At 33.1% G+C, this 23,000-nt stretch overlaps 3 protein-coding genes across 14 annotated transcripts in view; all 3 read right to left on the bottom strand.

Annotated features, from left to right (window-relative positions):
* The window catches only part of LOC115439851 (autophagy-related protein 101), a 62,495-nt gene extending 52,501 nt beyond the window's left edge, over positions 1–9,994 (bottom strand). For 3 of the 4 annotated variants that reach the window (XM_030163883.2, XM_037438580.1, XM_030163886.2), the window contains exons 1-6: positions 9,771–9,994; positions 9,448–9,560; positions 8,067–8,295; positions 4,711–4,834; positions 1,221–1,328; positions 155–313 (exon numbers count right to left, since the gene is read on the bottom strand). In XM_030163883.2, coding sequence (XP_030019743.1) covers positions 155–313; positions 1,221–1,328; positions 4,711–4,834; positions 8,067–8,295; positions 9,448–9,560; positions 9,771–9,857 — 820 coding nt within the window. In that variant the 5' untranslated portion in view covers positions 9,858–9,994. Of the gene's footprint in view, positions 1–154; positions 314–1,220; positions 1,330–4,710; positions 4,835–8,066; positions 8,296–9,447; positions 9,561–9,770 lie in introns of those variants that run through there. The other variant, XM_030163887.1, reaches the window with a different exon arrangement.
* Positions 9,995–10,825: 831 nt separating this feature from the next.
* On the bottom strand, positions 10,826–12,830 carry LOC115439873. The gene has a single exon (XM_030163914.2). The coding sequence runs from the start codon at positions 12,804–12,806 to the stop codon at positions 10,935–10,937; it is 1,872 nt and encodes a 623-aa protein (XP_030019774.1). The 5' UTR covers positions 12,807–12,830; the 3' UTR covers positions 10,826–10,934.
* Positions 12,831–14,324: 1,494 nt separating this feature from the next.
* Positions 14,325–22,897, bottom strand: LOC115439847 (bifunctional coenzyme A synthase). 9 transcript variants are annotated; one of them, XM_037438575.1, is made up of 11 exons: positions 22,727–22,897; positions 22,424–22,514; positions 20,839–21,008; positions 20,454–20,628; positions 20,005–20,184; positions 19,741–19,889; positions 18,623–18,826; positions 18,241–18,329; positions 17,845–18,010; positions 17,436–17,618; positions 14,325–17,239 (listed from the first exon to the last, which is right to left on the bottom strand). In XM_037438575.1, the coding sequence occupies exons 2-11, from the start codon at positions 22,500–22,502 to the stop codon at positions 17,042–17,044; spliced, it is 1,593 nt and encodes a 530-aa protein (XP_037294472.1). In that variant the 5' UTR covers positions 22,503–22,514; positions 22,727–22,897; the 3' UTR covers positions 14,325–17,041. The 9 variants fall into 9 exon arrangements, with proteins under 9 accessions (XP_037294472.1, XP_037294470.1, XP_030019735.1 ...); XM_037438573.1 differs by having other exon boundaries at positions 20,839–21,011; positions 22,424–22,619; positions 22,727–22,896; XM_030163875.2 differs by having other exon boundaries at positions 20,839–21,011; positions 22,727–22,896.
* Between the last annotated feature and the right edge of the window lie 103 nt (positions 22,898–23,000).

Genomic DNA, 23,000 nt, shown 5'->3' with positions numbered 1-23,000 from the left:
AACGGAGAACGACTTCTTTAATTGCCGCCTTATCTTTAGTATATATTCTAATGAATGGTAAGTGCCTTGCCTAATGGTGTATGACGACACAAAAACTAGACGTTTACCAGACGGATTAGCATATTGTCCTTAAAAAATATTATACTTTACTCACCCATATATTTCAGTGTTCCACAAAGAGTATTAGTTCGTGAACCCACAGATAGCCACTTGGACAGTCCAAAATCAATCAGTTGTATATGGTAATCGGAGTCCAAAAGAATATTCTCTGGCTTTAAATCTCGAAAAATAACTCCGGCGTTATGAAGGAAATCTGTAAAATGAAGTATGTTTAATGAACACTAGTATGAATAGACGTATTTTTATATATCTTAGGGCCTCTTACACAAAATTGAACAGAATTTTATTTGACAGTTATACTAAACAGCGAAATGTAGTCAAGACTTATTTTATAACAATTTATTTGGGTGCATAGATTATAGTGTGACTGTTGTATTTGTGAAAAGCATTTACTCGGAAGTTGTGAAACAAGCCCTAAATGTTGTCAGTTTAGTAAATTTTATCCTCAACTACCAAAAAAAATGGATAAAAAATCAACTATTTCCTAAGGAAGCCAATTACCGGGATATAAAAAGCTTATATGTTAATCCAGGACATAGCCTATCTGTATGCGAAATTTCTTCCAAATCCGTTCACCAGTTAATTTTAACAAACATTTTAATATTTTCACAAACATTTGTATTTATATTAGTAAGATGGGGCGTAGGCATAAAGACAAGACAATATATTACATAAGAGCCAACAAATAATTAAACATAATATACAACATTTTTAAATCTATTTAAGTTTCATAAGGGTGTATATAATTATCAGCAGGAACAAGCAGGGGTTTTATCGCACGTATCAACAATATTATAGTCACGCAATTTTACATGTAGGTATGCTATTTTCAACCCTATTGGATGTGTATAAAACCGTTATTTTATTAGACGACGCTTATTGTAATTGGATAATTTGCAAAATTCATAAGCCGTGTTGTACACTACTAAACAAAGCGTATTTAGATATTTTGAACGCAATATCGGCCATACGAGCCGCTTTAATATACGCAAGGAATAAAAAATATGTGTATGTAGATATTTTCTTATAAGATCAATTGGCTTGTGCATTTATGCTATATATTATATTATTAATAATGCTATAAAATAGTTGTAACTCACCAACAGCGATAGCAATTTCGGCAACAAATATTTTAACTAGCTCCTCGGGTAATTTTCCATACGCATCGAGTAATTCCAATAATTCACCGCCTGGAATGTATTCTGAAACTAAAAACAAATATTCTTGTAAAGAAAACGAATTCCTATATAATCAGCATCTAAGTAAATATTCAAGCATATAAATCTTTTACATTTGTAAGTTAGAGCAAAAAAAAATGTGATATGTCCACACTTTAGTCTTTTTATAATCGATTTTTTTAACATGTTAATATGGGCAATAGTAAAGTATATGATTACGAATTATTATTGGATAAAAATTGCTTTGTTCAGTAACATTAATAAACTCTTATTTATAGTATTTGTTAAATGTTGTTACGGGCTATCATCGACAACAAAGCAGGAAATTCAAACTTGGTTGGCAATGTTTTTTTAAACAAAAACTAAACTGCTTTGTGAGTGCATCATTCGAGCAAGTCCTAACGATATTCGGTCACTAACACATTTAGGTCATATCTCAACAGTTAGTACAATTATGTCAGACAGGAAAAATATTATCGATCGTTGCTAAACAGATATTGTTTTGGCGAAATTAAATAGCGACAAACAAACTAATATTTTTTTATATAACCGTGATATGCTACGGGCTAAGCACTTGTCTAATGGTAAGGAGCCCACTCTCCTCAAAGGATATGAATGCCGCAGTTTGTTATTGCGAAGTACTATAAAGAACTACAAAATGATGATCCTCGACTCAGGTTGATTAAGGTATTGCAATTGAGACATAAAATATTTAGTCTTATAATACTCAAAAATTGAACAGACTGCAATGTCATTCAAACAGAAAAGAAAGATAAAAATTTATGCATGGCGATAGCAATTTACAAACCCGTGTTACATGCCAGCTCATTGGAAGTCGCATACAAAAGACCTACTCACCAAGTAAACGTTAATAACTTAATAACAAAATAAACATAACTTGTAATAACGACAAAAACTCCCAAATATTAACCGACTTACGATTTTTACTACGTCATAACTACACAGGGGGAAACCTCTATCGACTTTGTGAATGATAATTTACCCTTGCATGTTTATGTTTAGTAGGGTTAGGTAAACATTCAAAGCTTATCAATAAGCAAGGTGACAAAAATAAAAAACAATCTAATTTAAAACACAAATTGCTCAAATACGACCTGATATACAATCGGCAATGACCTTCGAATTTAAAATATCGAGACATATGGATTCATTCAAATGTTTTATATGTACCTGATGTGACCTCGTTCGGTAGACAGCCGATGTACAATAACGCGATAAAGTTTAATGCGATACGATATTATGATAATTTAGGACAGAGTCAAAGGCTCAATGAAACTGTTTCGATAATATTGTACTAGATACAATGTTTTCTAATTGGATAGTGAAGACATCAATTTTCAATGAACCTTCATATTATGTCCACAATGATTTTAACTTTGAAAGTCTATTCTACTATACATATATCTTAAATCAAAAATACTTTAAGTAGGTATATCTCCATATTCACAGCTGTTAAAATAAAATTATGAATGTGACGTTTTATTATTTCTCGAGAAAGTTTATTAAAATTATATCATATCTTCAAATAAATATATTATGTGTGTATAATATGTACGTTCTATATTATTATTCATCATGATTATCATCATTTCAGTATGGAATCGTCCACTGCTGGACATAAGCACTTGACATTATTATTTGATTTAAAAAAGAAAATTATCTTTTTATTCGCGTCGTCAAAAACGGACCTGTGTACCAATATTGTATCTCTATAAATTATTTTAAATGTCTAGCATGCTCCAATTTATTATTCCGATAGAGGCGTATTTATAAACAACCTATCAATAGTAAACAAACACAGTTAAAGAAGACACAGCCGTGACTTCCCGCGTGCCGTTATATTTAGAGTCAGATAATGCAATCACACGAGAAACGGGTGACTATCACGACCACCCCGTGTGCCAACCTGTGCCCTACAAATGATGTAGAGTATGTTATACCAATCGTTGGGCTAGCATTGTAAATAACTATAATTCATTGACTAAATCAACATAAATATAACAATATCTAGCAGTGGCGTAGCGGCCATACAACCCGATTCCTACCGGCTTTCCTTTTAGGTTTATTTTCGTTTGTCTTAGTATTTTTTTTTCTGTTTTATTGGCCGCGGTATCTTAACTAAGGCATTTTCTTTGCCCCGGGTTACCTCTTGAAAAATTTCACCCTTCGCCACTGATATATAGTGTATTATAGTATATATTATTATTTTCAACGAATCTTCGCTTTATTAATAACAAACTACAGTATCCCTGGTTAATCTTCCTACTTTTTTCCAGTAAACGAACACGACCAAAAGGTCATACAGCAACTGTTTACCTCAATACATTCAAACAGCTATATGATCTGGCTATTTATATAGAAATCATTGAGGGAGATCGACACACGTGCTGTTCCATTTACCGTTTCAAGCACGTATCTTTTTGTTATTACAATTTCGCTATACATATAAAAATATTTCTATGAGGTGAGTATTTATTACCGTCATCTTTCTGGGCAATGAGGATCTGATAAATAAAGTATGTCATGTGATAAGACTAGAAAATAGAGCTTATTAATGGTAAGACATAATAGTGATGACATTGTGTTTTTTTAAGTATATATTATGCAGACAAACGACTATGAAGACTGTGTATTATGCAAATGGGTGAAAAAATTATAAAACTTAAAATATGAAATGTGGCTCGTGGGTGGATCATTTGCAACATTATGTACAATGATATGAATGAGCCAATTCGCCGAGATGGCACTATTGTCTCCGAAAATCGTCGACTTTGGTATTGCGTTTAATACCCAACACAAAACTATACTTTCGTTATATGCTAACATCGGCAATGTACTAAAAATGTTTACTAAATTAGCCATTAAACTTATTGACTAGGTGGTATGTCTAATAATATGCTACAGTCCGTCTAGATAGGTTTATATCTTCCCTGTAATTACGATATCTGTCGTTGAGCAAAGCTTTTGTAAGCATAGTTCTATTCCTTCAGGGTAATAAACTTCACGATCAACATATCAGGATGTCGAGGCAACTGCACGTAACCCCACGCAGTGCTTTGCTAATCATGTAAAAAACACTCATAAGCGGTACTTACTACGATACTTGCTTTTGCTCACGGCTTCGCTCGCGTGAAGGAGTTTTCCGGGATATTTTTTCCGACTTACTCGATATGTATCGTTATATTATGATCAAATTACATAAAATCATTATAAATTGTAGCCTATGTGTTATTGTGATGTATAACCAATATTACTGAACAGTTTCATCCAAATCCGTTAAGTAGTTTTTTCGTAAAAGAGGAACAAACATACATACATCCATCCTCACAAACTTTCGCATTTATAATATTAGTAGAATGATCACGTTTTTATCTAATGTAAAAAATCTTACCAATGTAGAGTCTTTTCTTAGTCTGCCAGCGGGAGACTGCGCCCGCTATGAAGGAATGATGCCCGCACGCGGCTTGTATCCGCGACTCCTCTTTCACTTGACGCACTGCGTTCTCGTTCACAATCTGAAATTGTTTATTTACTTATAATCCCCACAATCGTGTAACAACATTGACTTAGTGAAGTCCATGAGTCATCGTGTAATTATGTGAAGTATTTATGATTGAATAATCTGTTACACGTGGACGTACAATAGACAATCTAGCAGTGGCGAAGTGTCCATACAACCCGATTCCTACCGGCTTCCCTTTTAGATTTATTTACGTTTGTGTTAGTTTTCTTTTAAATTGGCCTTAATATGTTAACTAAAGTAACATTTTTGCCTCGGGTTACCTTTTCAAAAATTACACTCTTCGCCACTGCACTCTAGGGTTATATTTCAACAAATCTGTTCAATTGACTTAGTACATCACAGATAGGCTCAGAAAACCATAGCATTGTGTTGCAGTTATTTCTTAGTCATACGAATATAGAAGAAATGACGTATCGCGAATTACGTCGACATTGCAATCAAAGACTGTATGTCTAGAAAATACGAATCATAGAATATGACGTAATGGTTCTTATTTTGGTATAATAATTATCTTTTAACTAATATTGCAGACATTGTTAAGTTTCCACGTGTGTTATAATGAACATTGTTACAACTAAATGATGTGTGCGGTGTGGCTGAACAACCGGTTGAGAAGTAACCTCTGTTAGTTCGATTTCTGAAGTTGGCTAATATGCGCGTGATCCACATACAATTTATACCAGGTCACGGTCGAAATATCAAGAAAATAAAAGACTAACAGTTAAACATCTTTTATATCTACTTAGTGGTTCACACAAGTGGGACAGCTGATGGGAAAGCACCACGGCGAAGCATTAACCCATTATTAATACATAAAACTATTTAATTAAATTTAAGCGACTATGTTTTTCACATAAATACTTTTCCTTAAAATCATAATATGGATATTCACGCGTTATCAATACACGCATTTAGAATGTTTCTCTATTTGTTCAATTATTCAGACTAAACACCGACTTTTTATCTCATTAGAAGTTCATTCTTTTAGGGAATAATCTAGGCTAAGTAAATTTTTAGATTTTTTTTTTATCGTGCAGCAGAGAGCTAAAGCTAGGAGTGACATAGAATGCACTTGTCTATCTAACAGGAGGCAAACAACAGGCATACACGGTTTTGAACTTATACCATTTCGACGCGGAAGCATTACAGCAGCAGCTCGATTATCATGGGGATGGATATCAGCATTATGTACGTGACTAACTAAATGCACAGTTATTTATATGAAATTGTAGACAAACAGAATATAAACATGTCATTAACACAACATTACACAATAATTTTGTAAAATACATACAATGCAAAAATATAATTTATTAATATGTTATTTTAACAGTTAATAGAGAACATAAAAGGAATCGTAAAATCAGAATATTTATACATTTATTTGATTAATTTACAAGTGAGTAGTAGCCCTTGCATAAAGAGTCTGTAACATACTAGAAGACCAATTACTTATACAATGAGATTGTTTAAAAATATAAGTTGAATGCATCGTCATTTATAATTAAACTGTCACTTAGTGCTTTTTACTTTCTATTTTGAATAAGTAGGTTAAAAAGTTTTTAAGCTTACGATACTCAATAAGTTTGTTTGTAACACCAAAAAACTAGTCAGATGTTACAAGATAAATTAAACATTATAATATCATCACCCCACAATGAAAAATATAACAGTTTAGAAACTAACTCTTGCAAAATATGATTAGTGCTTTCATAAATTGTATGTGTATAACCCAAATTGTGATATTGTGCAAAATACCGCATACTTACAAACATACATACATAGTAATTTTTAAATTAGCAAATACACTAATCTCTCTGTAAAATGGAACTTTTATAGAGGTGAATCTTTAAACCATAGTATGGTAAAGCCAGCTATGGATCTACATAAGGTCTTTTTGGGCTGCAGCCCTAGGCCTTGTGGATTTATAGGGCCACCAGACCCAATCTAAAAAGAGTAGATACTATACCAAATAAAAAAATGTTTATAAGAGTCTAGTGTAACTAGTTAAGTCATTATCAAAGCTGTTGATTTTTTTGCAATAATTTCTTATGGTTGTTTGTGTATCTTTGTTATATTAAATAAATACTCTGTTTTTTTCATATACCATGTACCTACATTGTAATCGAAGAGCGATTTTACATAAGACGGCAATTATTTCATTTATTAGGCAGGCCCACTAACTAGAATTAGCTTATGACCACCCCCCATTCTCAGTCCGCTCCTGGATAGTCATACCACAGTGACGTAGCATGTATTTTTGCCGCCTCTAAGCACCAAAAATACACCTCTTCAACATAACAAAGAAAGAGACAAACCACCACATCACATTATCAAAGTTCACTTTTTTGAAAAACTATTAGTTTTGATATTTGCCACCCTAAGTGTCGCATGGACAGACCATTCCAGCCACTCTAACTACGCTATGCCATTGCCATATCTTTTTATTTATGACCTTAGTAGGCAAACAAGCACGCGGTCAGCTTGATGGTAAGCAGCATCCGCCACCCATGGACTGCAATGACACAGGCACAGTCAAGCCATTGCCTACTTAGAGATGAGCACTCTTTTTAAGCTTCACCTTCTCTCTTTTTAATGTAGATTTCAATAATAATAAATACTGACCATCAATAAATGTATAGACAAAACCAAATCCTTGTAGAATAGTCACTAAGATTACAGTATTATTGAACTTTGAAATAATTCACATGATTAAATAATATTAAGACCAGTTAACTTCATTATGCACAAACTATGAGCTATCTTCATTTTCCTATATTGAAATGTTAAAGATGTGCTAGGACTTCATTCTAAATAAATGTTAATATTTCTTTCACAGATTCATTATTTTCATGTCACAATATTCATGGTGTAACTACTGTCTAGACTTTATGTTTTTTGTTTTTTTTTATTATAGCTCACTAAATACAATGTTACAATCATGTAGGTCACCAAGATAAGGTGCTAACTGATAAAGGTGCAAAGACTTGTGAACTAGGCGAATACCTAGTCAGTTCATGTCTTTCACCTCTACATCTTAATTAATATGTATTATTGTAGTACTACCTATTATCTTTTTTAAGCGTAAGTAATATATACAAATACTTTCAAGTAAATATCAAAAAAACAATCCAAAACTAAAACCAACTCTTAAATTCTACCTAACATGGAAAATTTATATAATACCATTAGAATAAAATAGATAAATATATGAATTAACTCACATGTGCCTTGCTTAGGACCTTTAAAGCATATTCCTTGTCTTCGCTAAGTTTCTTCACTTTATACACTTCACCAAAAGCTCCTTTTGCTATAGTGGTCTCTATTTTAAAGTCCTTTTGTAGCAAATCTGTGGTGATGGGAAATTCAGGTAGGAAAATTGATTCCTTGTGAGCAACTGGCCAGGCCGTCTTACTCGCTTCTAGTGGATTTCTTAATGTTGAGTCATTCCATCTGAAAAGAACCACACTTTTAAAATACAAATGTTTTTTTTTTCATGATGTTAATATTAAAAATACATATTAACAGCTTGAATTATTACTGATTAACAATGTTATTGTATAAAAAGGTAACAGATTGCATTTTCATGTAAAACATTACACAGTGTACATCTCGGATGAATTTCTAATATTGTGCATGTGTATGATTTATGGATGACTAACAATCAGGTGAACCATAGGCTTGTGTCCTGAGAAATTGTATGTCTTTATTTACTCTTTTTTTATAATATTTTATTAACTGTACACTGCAGTATATTTCAAAGCAAATATATAAACAAATAGTCAATATCAATTCAGCTATTTTTATACAACACACCAAAAAATTAACCAGCTTTCTTATTATTCATGTGTAGTTAAATATTAGACCCTAAAATTATAGTGTAATTCTCAAGCAAATTTTTCTTAGAACAATATATCTTTGAGCATTTTTTTATCAAAGAAAAATAAACTTTTGTTGAAAAAGAAACACAAGTGAGTATAGTTTTGAGAATATAATAGCACATCTTCAAATTCTTCACACATTTAAACTTACAGAAATATAAACCAGCCTTAGAGGCAGATTTATTTAAAAACATGCAAGACTAGTAAAGCAAATAAACAAATGCTAGTGCACAAACATAAACACAAGATTAGATAATATAACATACATGTGTCACCTAAAATTCATGTCTAGGCAAAAGACTACAATGTATATCACTATAGGCATTGTAGTTACACAATTCATAAACAGGATATTCATATTCACTTTAGCTTTGAACAATATGTGACATTGTTGCCATTTAATTTATATAAAATACTTTGCATGCAATCAAAGGTTTTCTAATATGTGCTAATAACTGAAAAGTAGATTATTTTATGGTATCTAAATTTACATCCTAAATAATTTGGTCTTAAGACATATTACATTCCCATAATAAACATTATGAAAACATTACAAAGGAAATAATTATCATGATTTTGGGATAATCAACATTACCAATCAAACATCAACAACGCGGTGATCGACTCTAAACACGATAACTTACTAGTCCCTACAAACATGTTTGAATGGTCCACGAAAATTGTAATGCCAGTGACTGGCAGATTCTGAGTGTGCATTACTGACCTTCGTCTAGAAACCCGAGACCAAGGCCGTGATGCGCTGTACACGGACTGGCTGCTTGTTACGCTGACGAAGGAACGCCCGCTAAGGTTGCCCACGAAATTCGACAAACTGAACTGCACAACAAAAATATTGCTCGGAAAGATAACAAAGAACTGTCATAATACCAGCGTTTACGTACATGTAAAACAACACACATATTGTGCATACACACTATAAAATAGCACAAAGGCGATTAGGTTATTCATTGTATTAATACAGGCAAATTATTACGTGAGTTCAGCTGAGAATGACATTAGCAAGTTTTTATTTCATCATTAACTTACCTGACTTGTGAAGGCCTGCCTCTCGTGCTCCGAGTTTACAGATTGTCCCTGATATCTCTGATTGCTCTTGTTATGAGAGTTTCCCATTAAAATATTTTAAATGTCCTATTTACGTTGCTATTTGTATATTTTCATTTTATTATAAAGAACCGTTGTTGACTTTTCCACCATGAATCACCCATAGACTATGATTTTTCAACTCGAGTGTTGCAAACAAATTGACACAAGAGTTGGACATGTAAATATCATTTTATTAGGGAGGATCTAAGGGAAGGAAAGACCAATGAAACTTTAGATATTTTTCTGAATAATTAAATTTATTATTCAGGTAGGAAAAAAATCAACCTTTTCGACGATTTGCGTTTAATGGTACTTATATCAAGAAGCAACTAAAAGTGGAACTCATATTATTTATTATATAGTCAAATACCATTTTTTCATTAAGACTTCAAACAGAATTTCCGCAAAAAATTTTGAAAAATTGGGTATGTGTTCGTTTTATTTATTTTTGATTTTTTGGTCTTACAAGCCCAATCCACGTTACAACAACTTTTTCTCCACATACGAAAGTTGGTACAAGTCCCATTGTCCATATAGGTAATACTAGCAAATTTATTTCACTGTAGATGTTGGAGACCAATGGAGACCAGTGGAGACCAGTGGAGACCAAGTGGAGACCGATTTAAACGAAATCAAAATCGGAAATAAGCATGCTTGCCAATTTAAAATAGTGAAGTATAGGCCATTTATTCTAGAGCTTTCAATATAAACTGAGTGAAAAGAAATACATATAAGCTATAATAATAATACATATTACTATTTATTGGTATTTTACATTATTAATGGACCGCGTCCACTTACCAGGGCAGAGCGGGGCCACCCGACGCGCATTTTAGCATGTTACATGCACTATATTTATCCAGACAGGGTAACAATAACGGTTGCAATAGACGGAATAGAACCTCCAGTAAAAATACTGTTCAATTTTAAACAACGTAAGTAACATTCAAGGTTTTCGACTCATATGTTGGCCGCAAACTAGTTAAGTACTACTTATGCTAAATGATAGCTACAACTTGTGTGATAACAATAAAAATAAGCTATGTCGTCAGCGTATGAACGTTGACTTTCTTTAATTTATTTACGTACTTACTCAATTGATTTTCAGATTTCATTTGCTTTCGAGCAACAAGTACCTATTTTGTTCCATTTTTTATACTTTAACAAGCACGTCGATTTAATTCTCTTTGCATTACCTAAAAAGACTTCCAACAAAAAAACACCAAGTATACAAACAAGGCACAGACAATACATGTTAAAAATTCCCTTGAAGTCATCAATACCCAAAGGTTTTATTGCAGACTCAGTTTTCAAGTTCTTAAATTTGTACTGTTCCCATTTTTTAATGAGACCCGCCTCGATAAATTTCATCATAAACTTGTTTGTATGAGTCGACAGAACAGAATATTTAGGATATATTATGTTCAGGTAGTAACTATGTATTCTGTCTGTAGCGATATGCATGTATTGCTCTCCTTTATCATTTAAAAAATTAGTTTCTACATACCGACCTACCGAACAATCCATAAGACAAAATAGCTTACTATCGTTTCTCATTTTTTTTATACAAGTAAATGTATCCTGAATGGGAACGATTTTCTCGGATAATTTTCGAAACCTTGCATCTTCAGTCGGCAATAGGACGTCAGGTGATGCCATTCCTTCTATAGGATAACCCTTTTCTATAACATCATCAAAGGTTTCAACCTCTTTGCCCCTTTTAACGGCAGTAAAAAACGATGTTATACTCGCCTGCGAAAAGAAGTTCAAAATAAAGAAACTCCACAAAGACACTCCCATAAATATGCGAAATGATCTTTGATTAGGTGGTTTGTGTAAATTTATTGATAACACATTTCTCACAGTATTTAATAAATCTTTCCCGATTTGATCGAGGGTGGTGCCTCCCATTTCAACAACATTGAATATAACGAAAAGTAACCACACGCACAACATACATACAAAGAATTGTATTACTAACGTACATTTAGAATACAATAATTTTGTATCGAACAAAATATTTTCAAACCCAGCTCGATGCGACACAAAGCAGACCCCACTATCTCTTATTGGAAAAGTGTAATCAACTTCAATAACTACCATATCAAATTGATATATAGGAATCAAGAATAAATCGGCTTTACGGTGAGCTAAAGAAAATACCTGTTGAATGTTTAATTCAACTTTAAAAGGCAGTTTCATTACTTTTAAGCTAGGCGACAAATCTATAGAAAAGTTCATAAGTTTTGATAACGTGTTCCAGATCATACCATCTCTAGCGCCAAGAGTATACGTTCCGTCGGCATTTTCAGTGATTGTCAAAAACGGCAAGACTTCTGTAGTAAACGCGCGCAGAGTGTAACCATGTAAATTTTTGCCTTTGTCTTCAAACAGATTTAAAGCCCGTAGTGTGGCGATATCACTATACCTTATACGATATGATTTAATTCCTATACAGGTGCCCAGATTATCAGCACGCAAACTCGATTCTAATGTCACATTTTTGCATTCTTCTACGCAAACGAACCCTGTATGGAAGTCTTGCACAGGCATACCTATTTTTTTTGCTTTCCAACAACCATAAGCATAGTCTAATTGATATTTTTCGGTAACATGCGGATTGTAGTAGGATATGAGAAACATATCCATCTCTTTATCATATTGTGTTATGATAGCATTACATACTCTGTAATACCAAAGAATGTAGAACACTTTAGCTACACTGAGACGATTTACTTCCTGGTAATATATTATAACGTTAGAGTGTGGGTGCCAAAACGGCGTATCCTTTGCTTTTCGGAGAATATCTTCAAACTGGCTGAAGTCTCTAATCTCAATGATGATAGCATTGGAATGATAAGGCACTGGGTCTTCCACTTCATGGTCCTCGTTTTCTAAATTCGTTACAGCAATTGTGAAGGGAATTTGGCGAATTTTTCTATAAAAGTTGTCCGGAAAGTTGCCAAAACAAAACATGTTTTTCCAGGGGTTCACTTTTATATTTAATTCAGCTATATTAGCCTGAAAATATAAACATAAGTGTAAATCGAATCATAGGTCTTATTTCTTATGATTAAAATATCGTCAATAGATGAAAAGGCCTGTCCAAAAAAATGAGTTACCGTTACCCGTTTATGAATATTTAGAACAGTAAATTTATGAAATGACCGTCTGAAGCTTTAGTCACATAGAATACAAAATACAAATACCCACGATTAAATCAAACATTTTTTCTCTTCTGTCTAATGTATTGGTAAATGATAAATGATTGTAGGCAAAACATAACTTTAAGAGTAGAAAGAGGACAATCGAGGTCTTCATAGCGTTAGATACTATGAAAGTGACCCAGGTAAGTCACGAGTCAATCAACCGAAAAACGACTGTTCGTTTTGACATTTTAATCTTGTAATTTGGAAATGTAACCAAAATATTTATGATATTACTAATGATACCAATTTGATATGCATTATACGTTAGTTTATTACATTAATGGACCTGAAGTAAAAAAATTACGTGGGTTAAAATAGCCAACCAATACCAAACAATCCCGGTACATGCCCAGGGCCTCGCACGGTGCCTTGAAGTACCTTTTTTAGCACTTTACCTATAAAACTATTATAATGGGCAAACTTTATTTATTCGCTCTACCCAGGAGCTCACATCTATTTTTTGCTATGTCCGAAGCGTCACGTCTGTAAAGACCACCATGGGCGCCGTGAGGGGGATGCAAGGGGGTGCACGTGCATCTCTCTGTCCGGAACAAATCACAATAAAAATAACTGAATGAAAATGGGAACTATCGACCACAGAGGTTTTATTATGGTTTAACATTAGCTAATACCCGTGCGATTATTTTAAAAAAATATATAAATTGAATAATATTATTTAGTACCTACTTATGATGTGAAGATGAAAACCTCCCTAAAATTAATCTTGGCGGCACCCATGAAGACCACCACTATCTATCAATGAGTTATTTTATGGATAGTCATTCTCAATCTTTTTTAAGTACCATAGACCTATCTACTTGTTTTAAGAGTTATTCATTAAATCGTTTTTTCTCGATCCTGGTTGTACTACTCAGAACCTAATGGTGGTAGGTCTCTCTCTCTATGTGTGAGTCCATCTGGGTAGATACCACCGCAATATCTATTTCTGCCGCCAAGCAACAGTGTGTATTCACTTTTGTTTGAAGGACATTGTAGCCAGTGTAACTACTGGACATAATAACACTTAACGTCTCAGGTCTCAGGATGGCGAGCGCAGTGGAATACCGAACAATACTTTGTAACTCAAGGTGTTGGATGGTGCTTCTACTGTTTATGGTCGGTCGTATCGCTTACCATGAGGCGAACGGCAAGCGCGTCTAGTTATTCAAAGCAATAAAAAAAAACCTCATATAAATGTTTAATACCTGCTAGTGCACCTAAATATTTTTAACACCACCATCCATATCATAAATATAATAGTGGCTCACTGAATAAAAAAATATAATTACGAAAATATATTAATTTATTATATTATTTCAATAAACTACAACACAATTACATTTGGTAAATCTTAGCAATTTCAAGTCTTATAACCACTCTATCGTTTGAAATACAATAAATGTACCAAAGACGTTAGATAGTTATAGACCGGACATCAGCGCCAAATTTTTGCTCCAAAGGTTATTGCCAATTGGTAATAAGTCGCTGTCTTATTTGATATGTCCGTATGAAAAAATGTCACAGCTTCCTTAGATATTAATACAAATATATTTACAGAAAAAATGCCAATATTCGCATTAAAAACGTGCAAATCATGATATGAAAAACTATGAAGTATATTACATTGATGTTTTGCTATTTCAGGTAGATTGAGTAACCATCACATAAGCGCTAAATGTTTGTATGACAATCTTCCCAATGTCCGTTCTATATAATCTTAGAACTCTTTGGTACTTACGTACTTAAATTTGCCGCGTTCGGTGTGTCAGTAGTAGAGTCTGGCCAACGAATCGTGGCATTAAAAGTATGGCGGCAAATTCAAACCAAAATACCTTACCAACGCGGGTAAATTGATATTTACCCGCGTTGGTAAGGTATATTGTTTTGAAACCATTAATCACTTGATAGTGATTAATGGTTTTATTTAAAATCGTTAAAATAGAAAATATAACTGTAAGATAAACTCATCTTTTTAATCTTCACGGGGTTACAAACCATATTTTTTTTTTAATTTGCCGCTATATTTTTGTGACACGACTCGTTGGCCAGACTCTAACGTTTATTTCTTACAAATAAAAAAAAAGCAATTTCACAAACAAAGTCTCGGTTTATAATATCAATATAGTACTTAATCCTATAAAACAACCTAAAAATGTAAATAACCATTGATAAATGATAATAAACACAATATGGCAAAGATATACATAATATACTATTTTACATTGTACAGCCATTTAAATTATGAAATTAGGAGTTTTTATTAAAGAAACATAACAAATAAATAAAAACACATATTGAAGTTTTGAAATAAAAATGCATTATATAAGTAGATAATAACACTTATACTTAAGGTTCAGTCTCAAGCAGAAGTTTCTAAATATCGATAAGTATATCATTTATGTAAACATAATAGTTTTTTGCTAAATCGATAATAATAATGATCATTAATCGACTGTTTAGGCAAGATGATTTATATATAAGAGATATAAATATTTACTTTGTCATATATATACGACCGCCATTTGTACCACCGGTGTTTAAATTATTTCCACCAATGTATATAATATATTTGTTTTTCCTTTAATATTTATGGTGTAGAATAAAGTTTTTAAATAAATAAATACTTACACCAGTGTACATAATTTATAATATTTACACGGCAGCATGGGATAAATTCAGTTATGTCTATGATCAAAATTATTAGAAACAAATATGGACAAAAAAATGAAGTATTTCTTAACATAAGTATTTTGTCTACGAAATTTTCCGTTTCATCTTTTTTTTAAATATAAAGATTTCTTAAACTTTTTTTTTTTGTCTTAATACATTAGTTTTATCAAATAACACATACAATGAACTTAGTGCTATGTTTAGTACCACCATTGCTGTCCATAGTTAGATCGTTAATAACAGATTGCTAACAGCAGATTGCTAATCTTGAAACATCGGTATTAACCCATGATCCGGTATTATCCCAACATACCCTACCCATTTCATTAAAATATGAATGTGTGTAGCATGATCCATTAAAACACATTATGGCAGTATACATACTACAGTTTTAAATAAATAAATCTGAATTGAGTCTTAATTCAGAAATATATATATTTTTACATCACACATAAGACCTGCGACTTATTTAAATTACAATAGGCTATCAATCGCGCAACGCAAAATCACTACTGACTGAGCCTGTTAATGAAAAATGTGATCTTTTGCTTCGAAACCACCACCAGGATATATTATTATTATAGACGTTTGTATTCTATAAGAAGTATGAAGCATCCATATGAATATCTATATAGATATTAATATGTGAATTAGGACTGATTAATGTCCCGCGGATTCTTCGACGTATCCACCTAAAAAAACCTGACCCAATTTAATGACAAATACAGTAAATAGCTCACTAGTTCTATCATCTCATATTTACTATATTCATATAAAGAGCTTACCCTCAAGAACCGTTTTCAATAGACAAATAATTGTCCAATCAGGACAAAAATTATTTTGACATGATTACAGATGACTTATTTTGATTGGTTACGTAGTTGACGAATACGATCGTTATGTAGTAATCAGCCGATAGTTATTTCCTCTACTTCGGTATTTATATAAATTGGATGTGTATCCATTAAATTACGTGTGTCGGTTTTAGATAATAAAGTAAAATTGAATTTAATGTTTAAATAACACCTTTTTGGTATATAATTAAAGTTTTACACATCTTGTAATCTTCCGCTTTTTAGAATATGGCAAATAGCCAATTTGTTTTTAAAATTGTTAAATCAATTCCACTTTTAAAAATGTATGCAAAATTTCTTACCAATACCGCGGATAATACAAATAGGGATGTATATATACATCCCTATTTGTATCTGTATTGTATTAGAATATCAAATAATACAATACAGATTCTTATGGGAGAATTGTTACCAGTGGTCTAGCAAAGTAAAAAAACTAATAGTTCCAAACGTGTACAGAACCGTTAGTTAGTTGTCATTAATTCCTGTGTCGGAGGTATTCCTGCAGATGGTCCCAGGCCTTGTCTATTTGCGCCTGCGTGTAGTCGTAGCTCCAGTATGGGCTGAACACGATGTTTGCGTGCGCCACTTGTTCAAGATTTGTGGGTTGCGCCTCGATTCTTTGTCGAGCCTCCTCTTCTGTTAAATTGTTTCTTTTTTGGAGCCTCTTTATAGCCTAAAATAAATAGAGATTTACGCTGGATTTCAATAAATTTTTGTTTTTATACCTTATTATTTGTCATATAGTTTGGTTCTGAATTTACAATTATAACAATATGCATGATGTTTTTTTAATATATTGGTTGTGCAAAATTCATGAAACTTAAAAGGTGCCTATTTCGAATCAGCAAACCAAGTAACTAAGAACATACCTCTTCCGGCGGAATAATGACGGACCAGAGCTGATGGCAGCGGCGGTACCAGCGGGCGCGGATCATGACAGCGGCCTCCATCACCACCACGCGGTGGCCCCGCTCGCCCAGCGTGCGCACGCGCCGCTGCGCCTCTTCCACCACCGCCGGCCACACTATGGTATTCAACTTTTCTAGTTGCTCCTACAGATTATTTAGATAAACTTAATTAGTACGCATTGTGAGATTTAAAATCGAAAGTTTCAGTATGAGTTGAGCGCAGTGTAAAGGCACGCAGTGCTTTGTGATTAAGTTACGGTGGCGCTACTACTTCGTGTATAAAAAACACTAAAAATCCTATTAATAAGTCTCATTGTATAGGTAGTGTCAAAGTAGTAGAAAGTAGAAGAATTAAAAAAAAAACTCTAACCTTATCCCCAAACACGATCTGTCCAAGCCTCTTCCTGTCCACCTCGCCGGTCTCCGTGATGACCTCGGCGCCGAACGTCTCCGCTATGGTGTGGTTGAGCGGCAGGCCCGGCTTGTACAACTCGTGCGCAATGATATCACAGTTCACTATGCCCGCGCCTTTCGCCCTACAAAAATATTATTCTTTCAGAATTATTGGTTTTATAACGATTAAAATTATTTATAAATATCCTATTTGCAAAATTGCATTCTTTACTAATGGTTTTAAAAAATAAATCTTTATATCTCACATTTTATTCTACTGTTATCTCAATATTAATTTTAATTCATATTTCGTTTTGTTAGTCGTGTTTTTTGTGTGTGAAATAAAGGTATTTTGTTTTGAATTTATACTTGCCTGAGTTTTTCCGCAATATTGCTCTTCCCGCTGGCGATACCACCGGACAAACCAATAACGTACGGCCAGTCCAGAATGTGTGGATTGGGCTTAAGAAATAAAAAATCACACCTTAAATAATAATACCAAAATACCAGATAAAAATTAAAAAAAAATAGCGTTGATATAACTGTTCAGATATAAACCTGTTGAATGAATGTATATCGTTTCATTTATTTTTTAGTTTGATATTCATCCCGTTTTTTCAATGTGTATACATTGTCCACCTATCTTGCCCTCTTATATCAACACCTCTTCAGATTATAGCAGAGAAAATGCTTGGGGCATTTAATCGATATACAGATCGCACCTATATATAAAGTGCACAGTGCATATAACTCACCACAGGCGGCCTCAATAATGTCCCGAGTAGCCTCATTCTTTGGTTGCTAGAGCTGACTTTCTCTTCCTCTTCATGCGAGCGCTGTGGATGCGTATCTTGAGCCAGCTCGATTACATGCACATCCATTGGATTTAATCCATTTTCCTTTCTCTTTTCGTTTATTTTAAGAGCACCTTTGTTTGTTTCTTCGCTTACAACTATCAACTGTAGAAGAAAATACTTTTGAATACACGCACATATTATTTTGTTGTATTTTCCTGCGGGATATCACGGCACGAAGGCCGGTCCTATTAGAAGGCTAGAGTACACGTAGAGGCCCCCTTAAGATACATTACTCTAGTTAGGATGTGTATCACCTTGTAAGTTCTCTCTCTGTATTTATAGACGAAATGCAGCCAAAGACAACGGCTGCAAGGTGCAAAGACTATTGCAGAGAAGATGGCAATTATACTGGGTCTATGGATGGGATCTAGCTGGACTGGTTGTTGGGCTATTGATTGAGACAACGGGACGCCTGCCAAGGTAAAATGACTCAATCTTTTGTATTCTAGGCAGACGGTGTCTTGCTCCACATTAAATGGGCTTCCCATAAGTGGCGTATACCTATCGGATCGGTGTAGGTGGCTAAAGGGTGTCTAGAGGTGTGCACCGATTTCAACATCGCGGATCGCTGACGGGTTCCGGAGTGGTTTTCATCGCTATTACACAGATCGAGCGCTTCCACCCTGAAGATTCTTAGCTCTTGCGCCTTCCATCTTATGCCGGCCAGATTAGGCAAGCCGAGAGTCAGAACATCTCATAAAGCCTACACGGAATCAGAGTATATGATGTCGCCAGTCACCGTCGACTCGCCACATAGCCGCCCTTGTTGGCTTTTTATAAATATTATATCGTCTTTAACACACACATACAGAAGAAATAATAATATTTAATTTTGTGTTGTAATATCTTATAAAAAATGATGTAATATCAATGTCAGGAGTATACTATACTGACATATATATATGACACTATTTGCCATTATTCCGCCAATCAATGTATTTAAACTTTCCCTTTAACCATAAAAATGATGCTTACAAGTCGGTCATTATTGTGTTGTTATAATTTGTTTTGATTACCTGAAACCTAGGATCATCTTTTGTTGGTCCATAGAGATCCTGTAATGGGAACACATTGTATTCCAACTCAGGGTTTATATCATTTAAAAAATTTAAAACCACTTTCATTCTATGTTCAATTGGTTCTATTAATTCCCACAATTTTTTGGCTAAAAATAAACATAAAAAATTCATATTATTTTTTTTTCATATATAATAACGAAAGACATAGCTGACAAGTAAAAAAAACAAAATTGAATTCGTAATTAAGAACCAAATCCTTACATTGTATCATATTGATGTCAGTGATGCCTAATGCCAGGTGTTTTTTGGTGCGCAACACGGCTTGTGATAGCAATATTTTATGACCATTGTGTAGTCGATCAAAAGTACCACCCATCGCCACATAGTCATAGGTCTTCACAGGTTGGTCCATTTCATCCACTTCAGGTAGATCATGTGTATCTAAATAAGAAAATGTTATATGTTCATTACCTATTTACAAAAACAATGTTGTCTCGCTATAGACTAGTCGAGCATTCAATTCCCAGTTGAAACATAATTTTTAAAGCAATAGATGATCATGAATAATGTGTAAAATATCTAAATATAACTAATGAGTAATGTAGACAAATAATAAGATCATTGAACTTGTTGTTATTTGATTAACATCACATTCAAAGGTCTTTGACACCAAATTAAAAGAGATAATAATAATATAAACTAATTGTTACCTATACTTTGTAAACTGTGTTTCGAATTAAGAGTTACAACTGATTGTTTCAACATTTCCACCTCTTTGTGCAAATCTTTCTCATATAATATTAGGTCTATTGGGTAATTTGTCTTGATTTCTTTACCTGATCCACTTGACCTTAACATCAATCTTACATCTAAATTATTTTGGGTCTGTAATGAATGTAAGTATAAAAATTATACACAGTTTTTCAAAAAATCTTATTAGCCTTGTATCATTTTGGTCATACAAACTAGGAGAATTTACAAAAAGTAGTATTGAAAGATTGTAAGTTTCATACAATATTTGGCCACAAAAAAACAATCATTATTTTAACTCAAACAAAAAAAACTGTGATGTTTTTAGAAAGTATTATTACTTACCTTAGAATAAATATTAACAATTTGTCTACTTATCACTGGCAGAGTATTCTCAGTATTGCTTTTAATTTTCACATACAGCACATTTCTTACAAGTTTTGAGGCTCTCATGCAAATGCTATGAGCTTTTGCTGCATTTGATACAAACAGAAGAGCATTGTTTGCCATTTTATCTACTGTAATGAACATTAAAGAATTATTAATGGTGCAACAAATTGCTTCAAGGTAATAGAAAGTTGTTTGAAGGGTATATGTACCCAATGTATAAGCATCTTCAATGTATTAGGTATAAAACAAACACGAAACATGCATCACACCTAAGGGGTAGGCAGAGTTGCAACTGGGGCAGGCACCCATTTACACCATGTGTGCCGTTCCATTAAGTGATAGTGATTAGTGAGCAATTAGTCAAATCAGGCACAAATTTCAAACTCCAGCTCATGCTGTGCTGAAAATCCCAATATCACTTTGCTTGACTTATGATTCAAGACCTAAGGGCATTTGCTGTATTGCCCATGCAATTGAACTATGTCACGGAGGCTGTCAGATCCTAGTAATGTCATTATAATAAAAAAATCTAAGGTATCTATCTATATTTATGTAGTGCTTACAGTGGGTTAGTTTACCTAAGGAGTTAATATTCTATATTGTGCAATAAGATATTTTAAAATAATGAGGTGTTGATTGAGTATTACACATTAAGAAAATATTTACAGATTAAAAGAGCTGTTAGTACCAAATTTAAAAAGTTCATGATTCATACATATTTTGTTTCAATATTTTTAAAAATATTATAAGTTAAACTTGTTGATAATTATAATTATTGTCAACATCTAAAAGATTGTAAAACCATAAAATACCAAGTAATTGGCTACAAATCCCACTTGTATAAATTTTGTAGTAGAAGAGAAATATTCTTTTGTGGAGAATACCTGTCTTACAATGGGTCAATATGTAATACAGGACTAGTTTTATTACTATTAACTATTATTATTTTTTGTGCCAAAAAAACATAAGTAGTTTTATTTCAATCTAAATATATATAAATCAAAGGTGACTGACTAACTGACATAGTGAACTATCAACGCACAGCCCAAACCACTGGACGGATCAGGCTGAAATTTGGCATGCAGGTAGATGTTATGACGTAGGCATCCCCTAAGAAATGATTTTGATAAATTTCACCCCTAAGGGGATAAAATACAGGATGAAAGTTTGTATAAATCTTCTTAGATTTTTGACTGATTGAACTGAAATTAAAGATTGGAGCTACTATGATGAAGATGTTCACTTAAATAGGATTTTGATAAATTCAACCCCCATGGGGATAAAATTAGTTTGAACCTATCAGTATCGGGAAAATATGTAGCAAGACCTTTATCATACAGTGGACTTTTATCCCGGATAACTTCTTCATGCGGGCGAAGCCGCGAGCAAAAGCTAGTGTGGTTATAAATTGTACTTTATCTGCATAGAATTATATCTTACAGAATTAAATAAAAGTTCCACATGTAACTCAGCTGTAGTACGTACAGAAATAAATATAAAACTGTTGATAAATATTTCCAAAGATAATTATTCTACCTACCTTGAGAAGGTACCATTAAAATATACACGATGACCGACACCAGCAGCACTGTGACAGACGCACCGAGAATTACATTCATGGTTTTACTTATCTAGGTTCAAAGGTTATTCTTATAAAAAAAATATTATGTACTTATACGTATGTCATTATGTAGAATAGATAGAAAGTACCATTGCCAAATACGTGTTAAAATATACTAAAAAAAAACAAACTAAACTAGTAAAAGAATAAGTGATAATATCAAGACAGATGAATAAAGTTTGATAAACAATTTATGCCATCAATATATTCATGGTGTATTACCTAATATAATTTGGTAGAAACTATCAGGTTTGAACTCAAATATTATATACTGAATTTGTTTATTTTCGATGTTTTACTAAGTTTTATTCTAATTCTTGTTTTAGGCAAAATATTTATTTACTTTAACTAACAGTTGACAGCATGATACTACATATGACAATCAAACTGACATTGACACTGTCAGAAAGTATCGTTTTCTCTGAGCGTTTCTTCTGAGGTTCTTATCGAAAATATCGATTACCTTAATTTTTTAATAATCTGATATTTTAGGTCT

Source organism: Manduca sexta, chromosome 14 (genome assembly GCF_014839805.1).
Source record: "Manduca sexta isolate Smith_Timp_Sample1 chromosome 14, JHU_Msex_v1.0, whole genome shotgun sequence".
NCBI lineage: Eukaryota > Metazoa > Arthropoda > Insecta > Lepidoptera > Sphingidae > Manduca > Manduca sexta.
The sequence above is the reverse complement of the archived record's forward strand: the minus strand, read 5'-3'. Positions and strand labels throughout refer to the sequence as shown.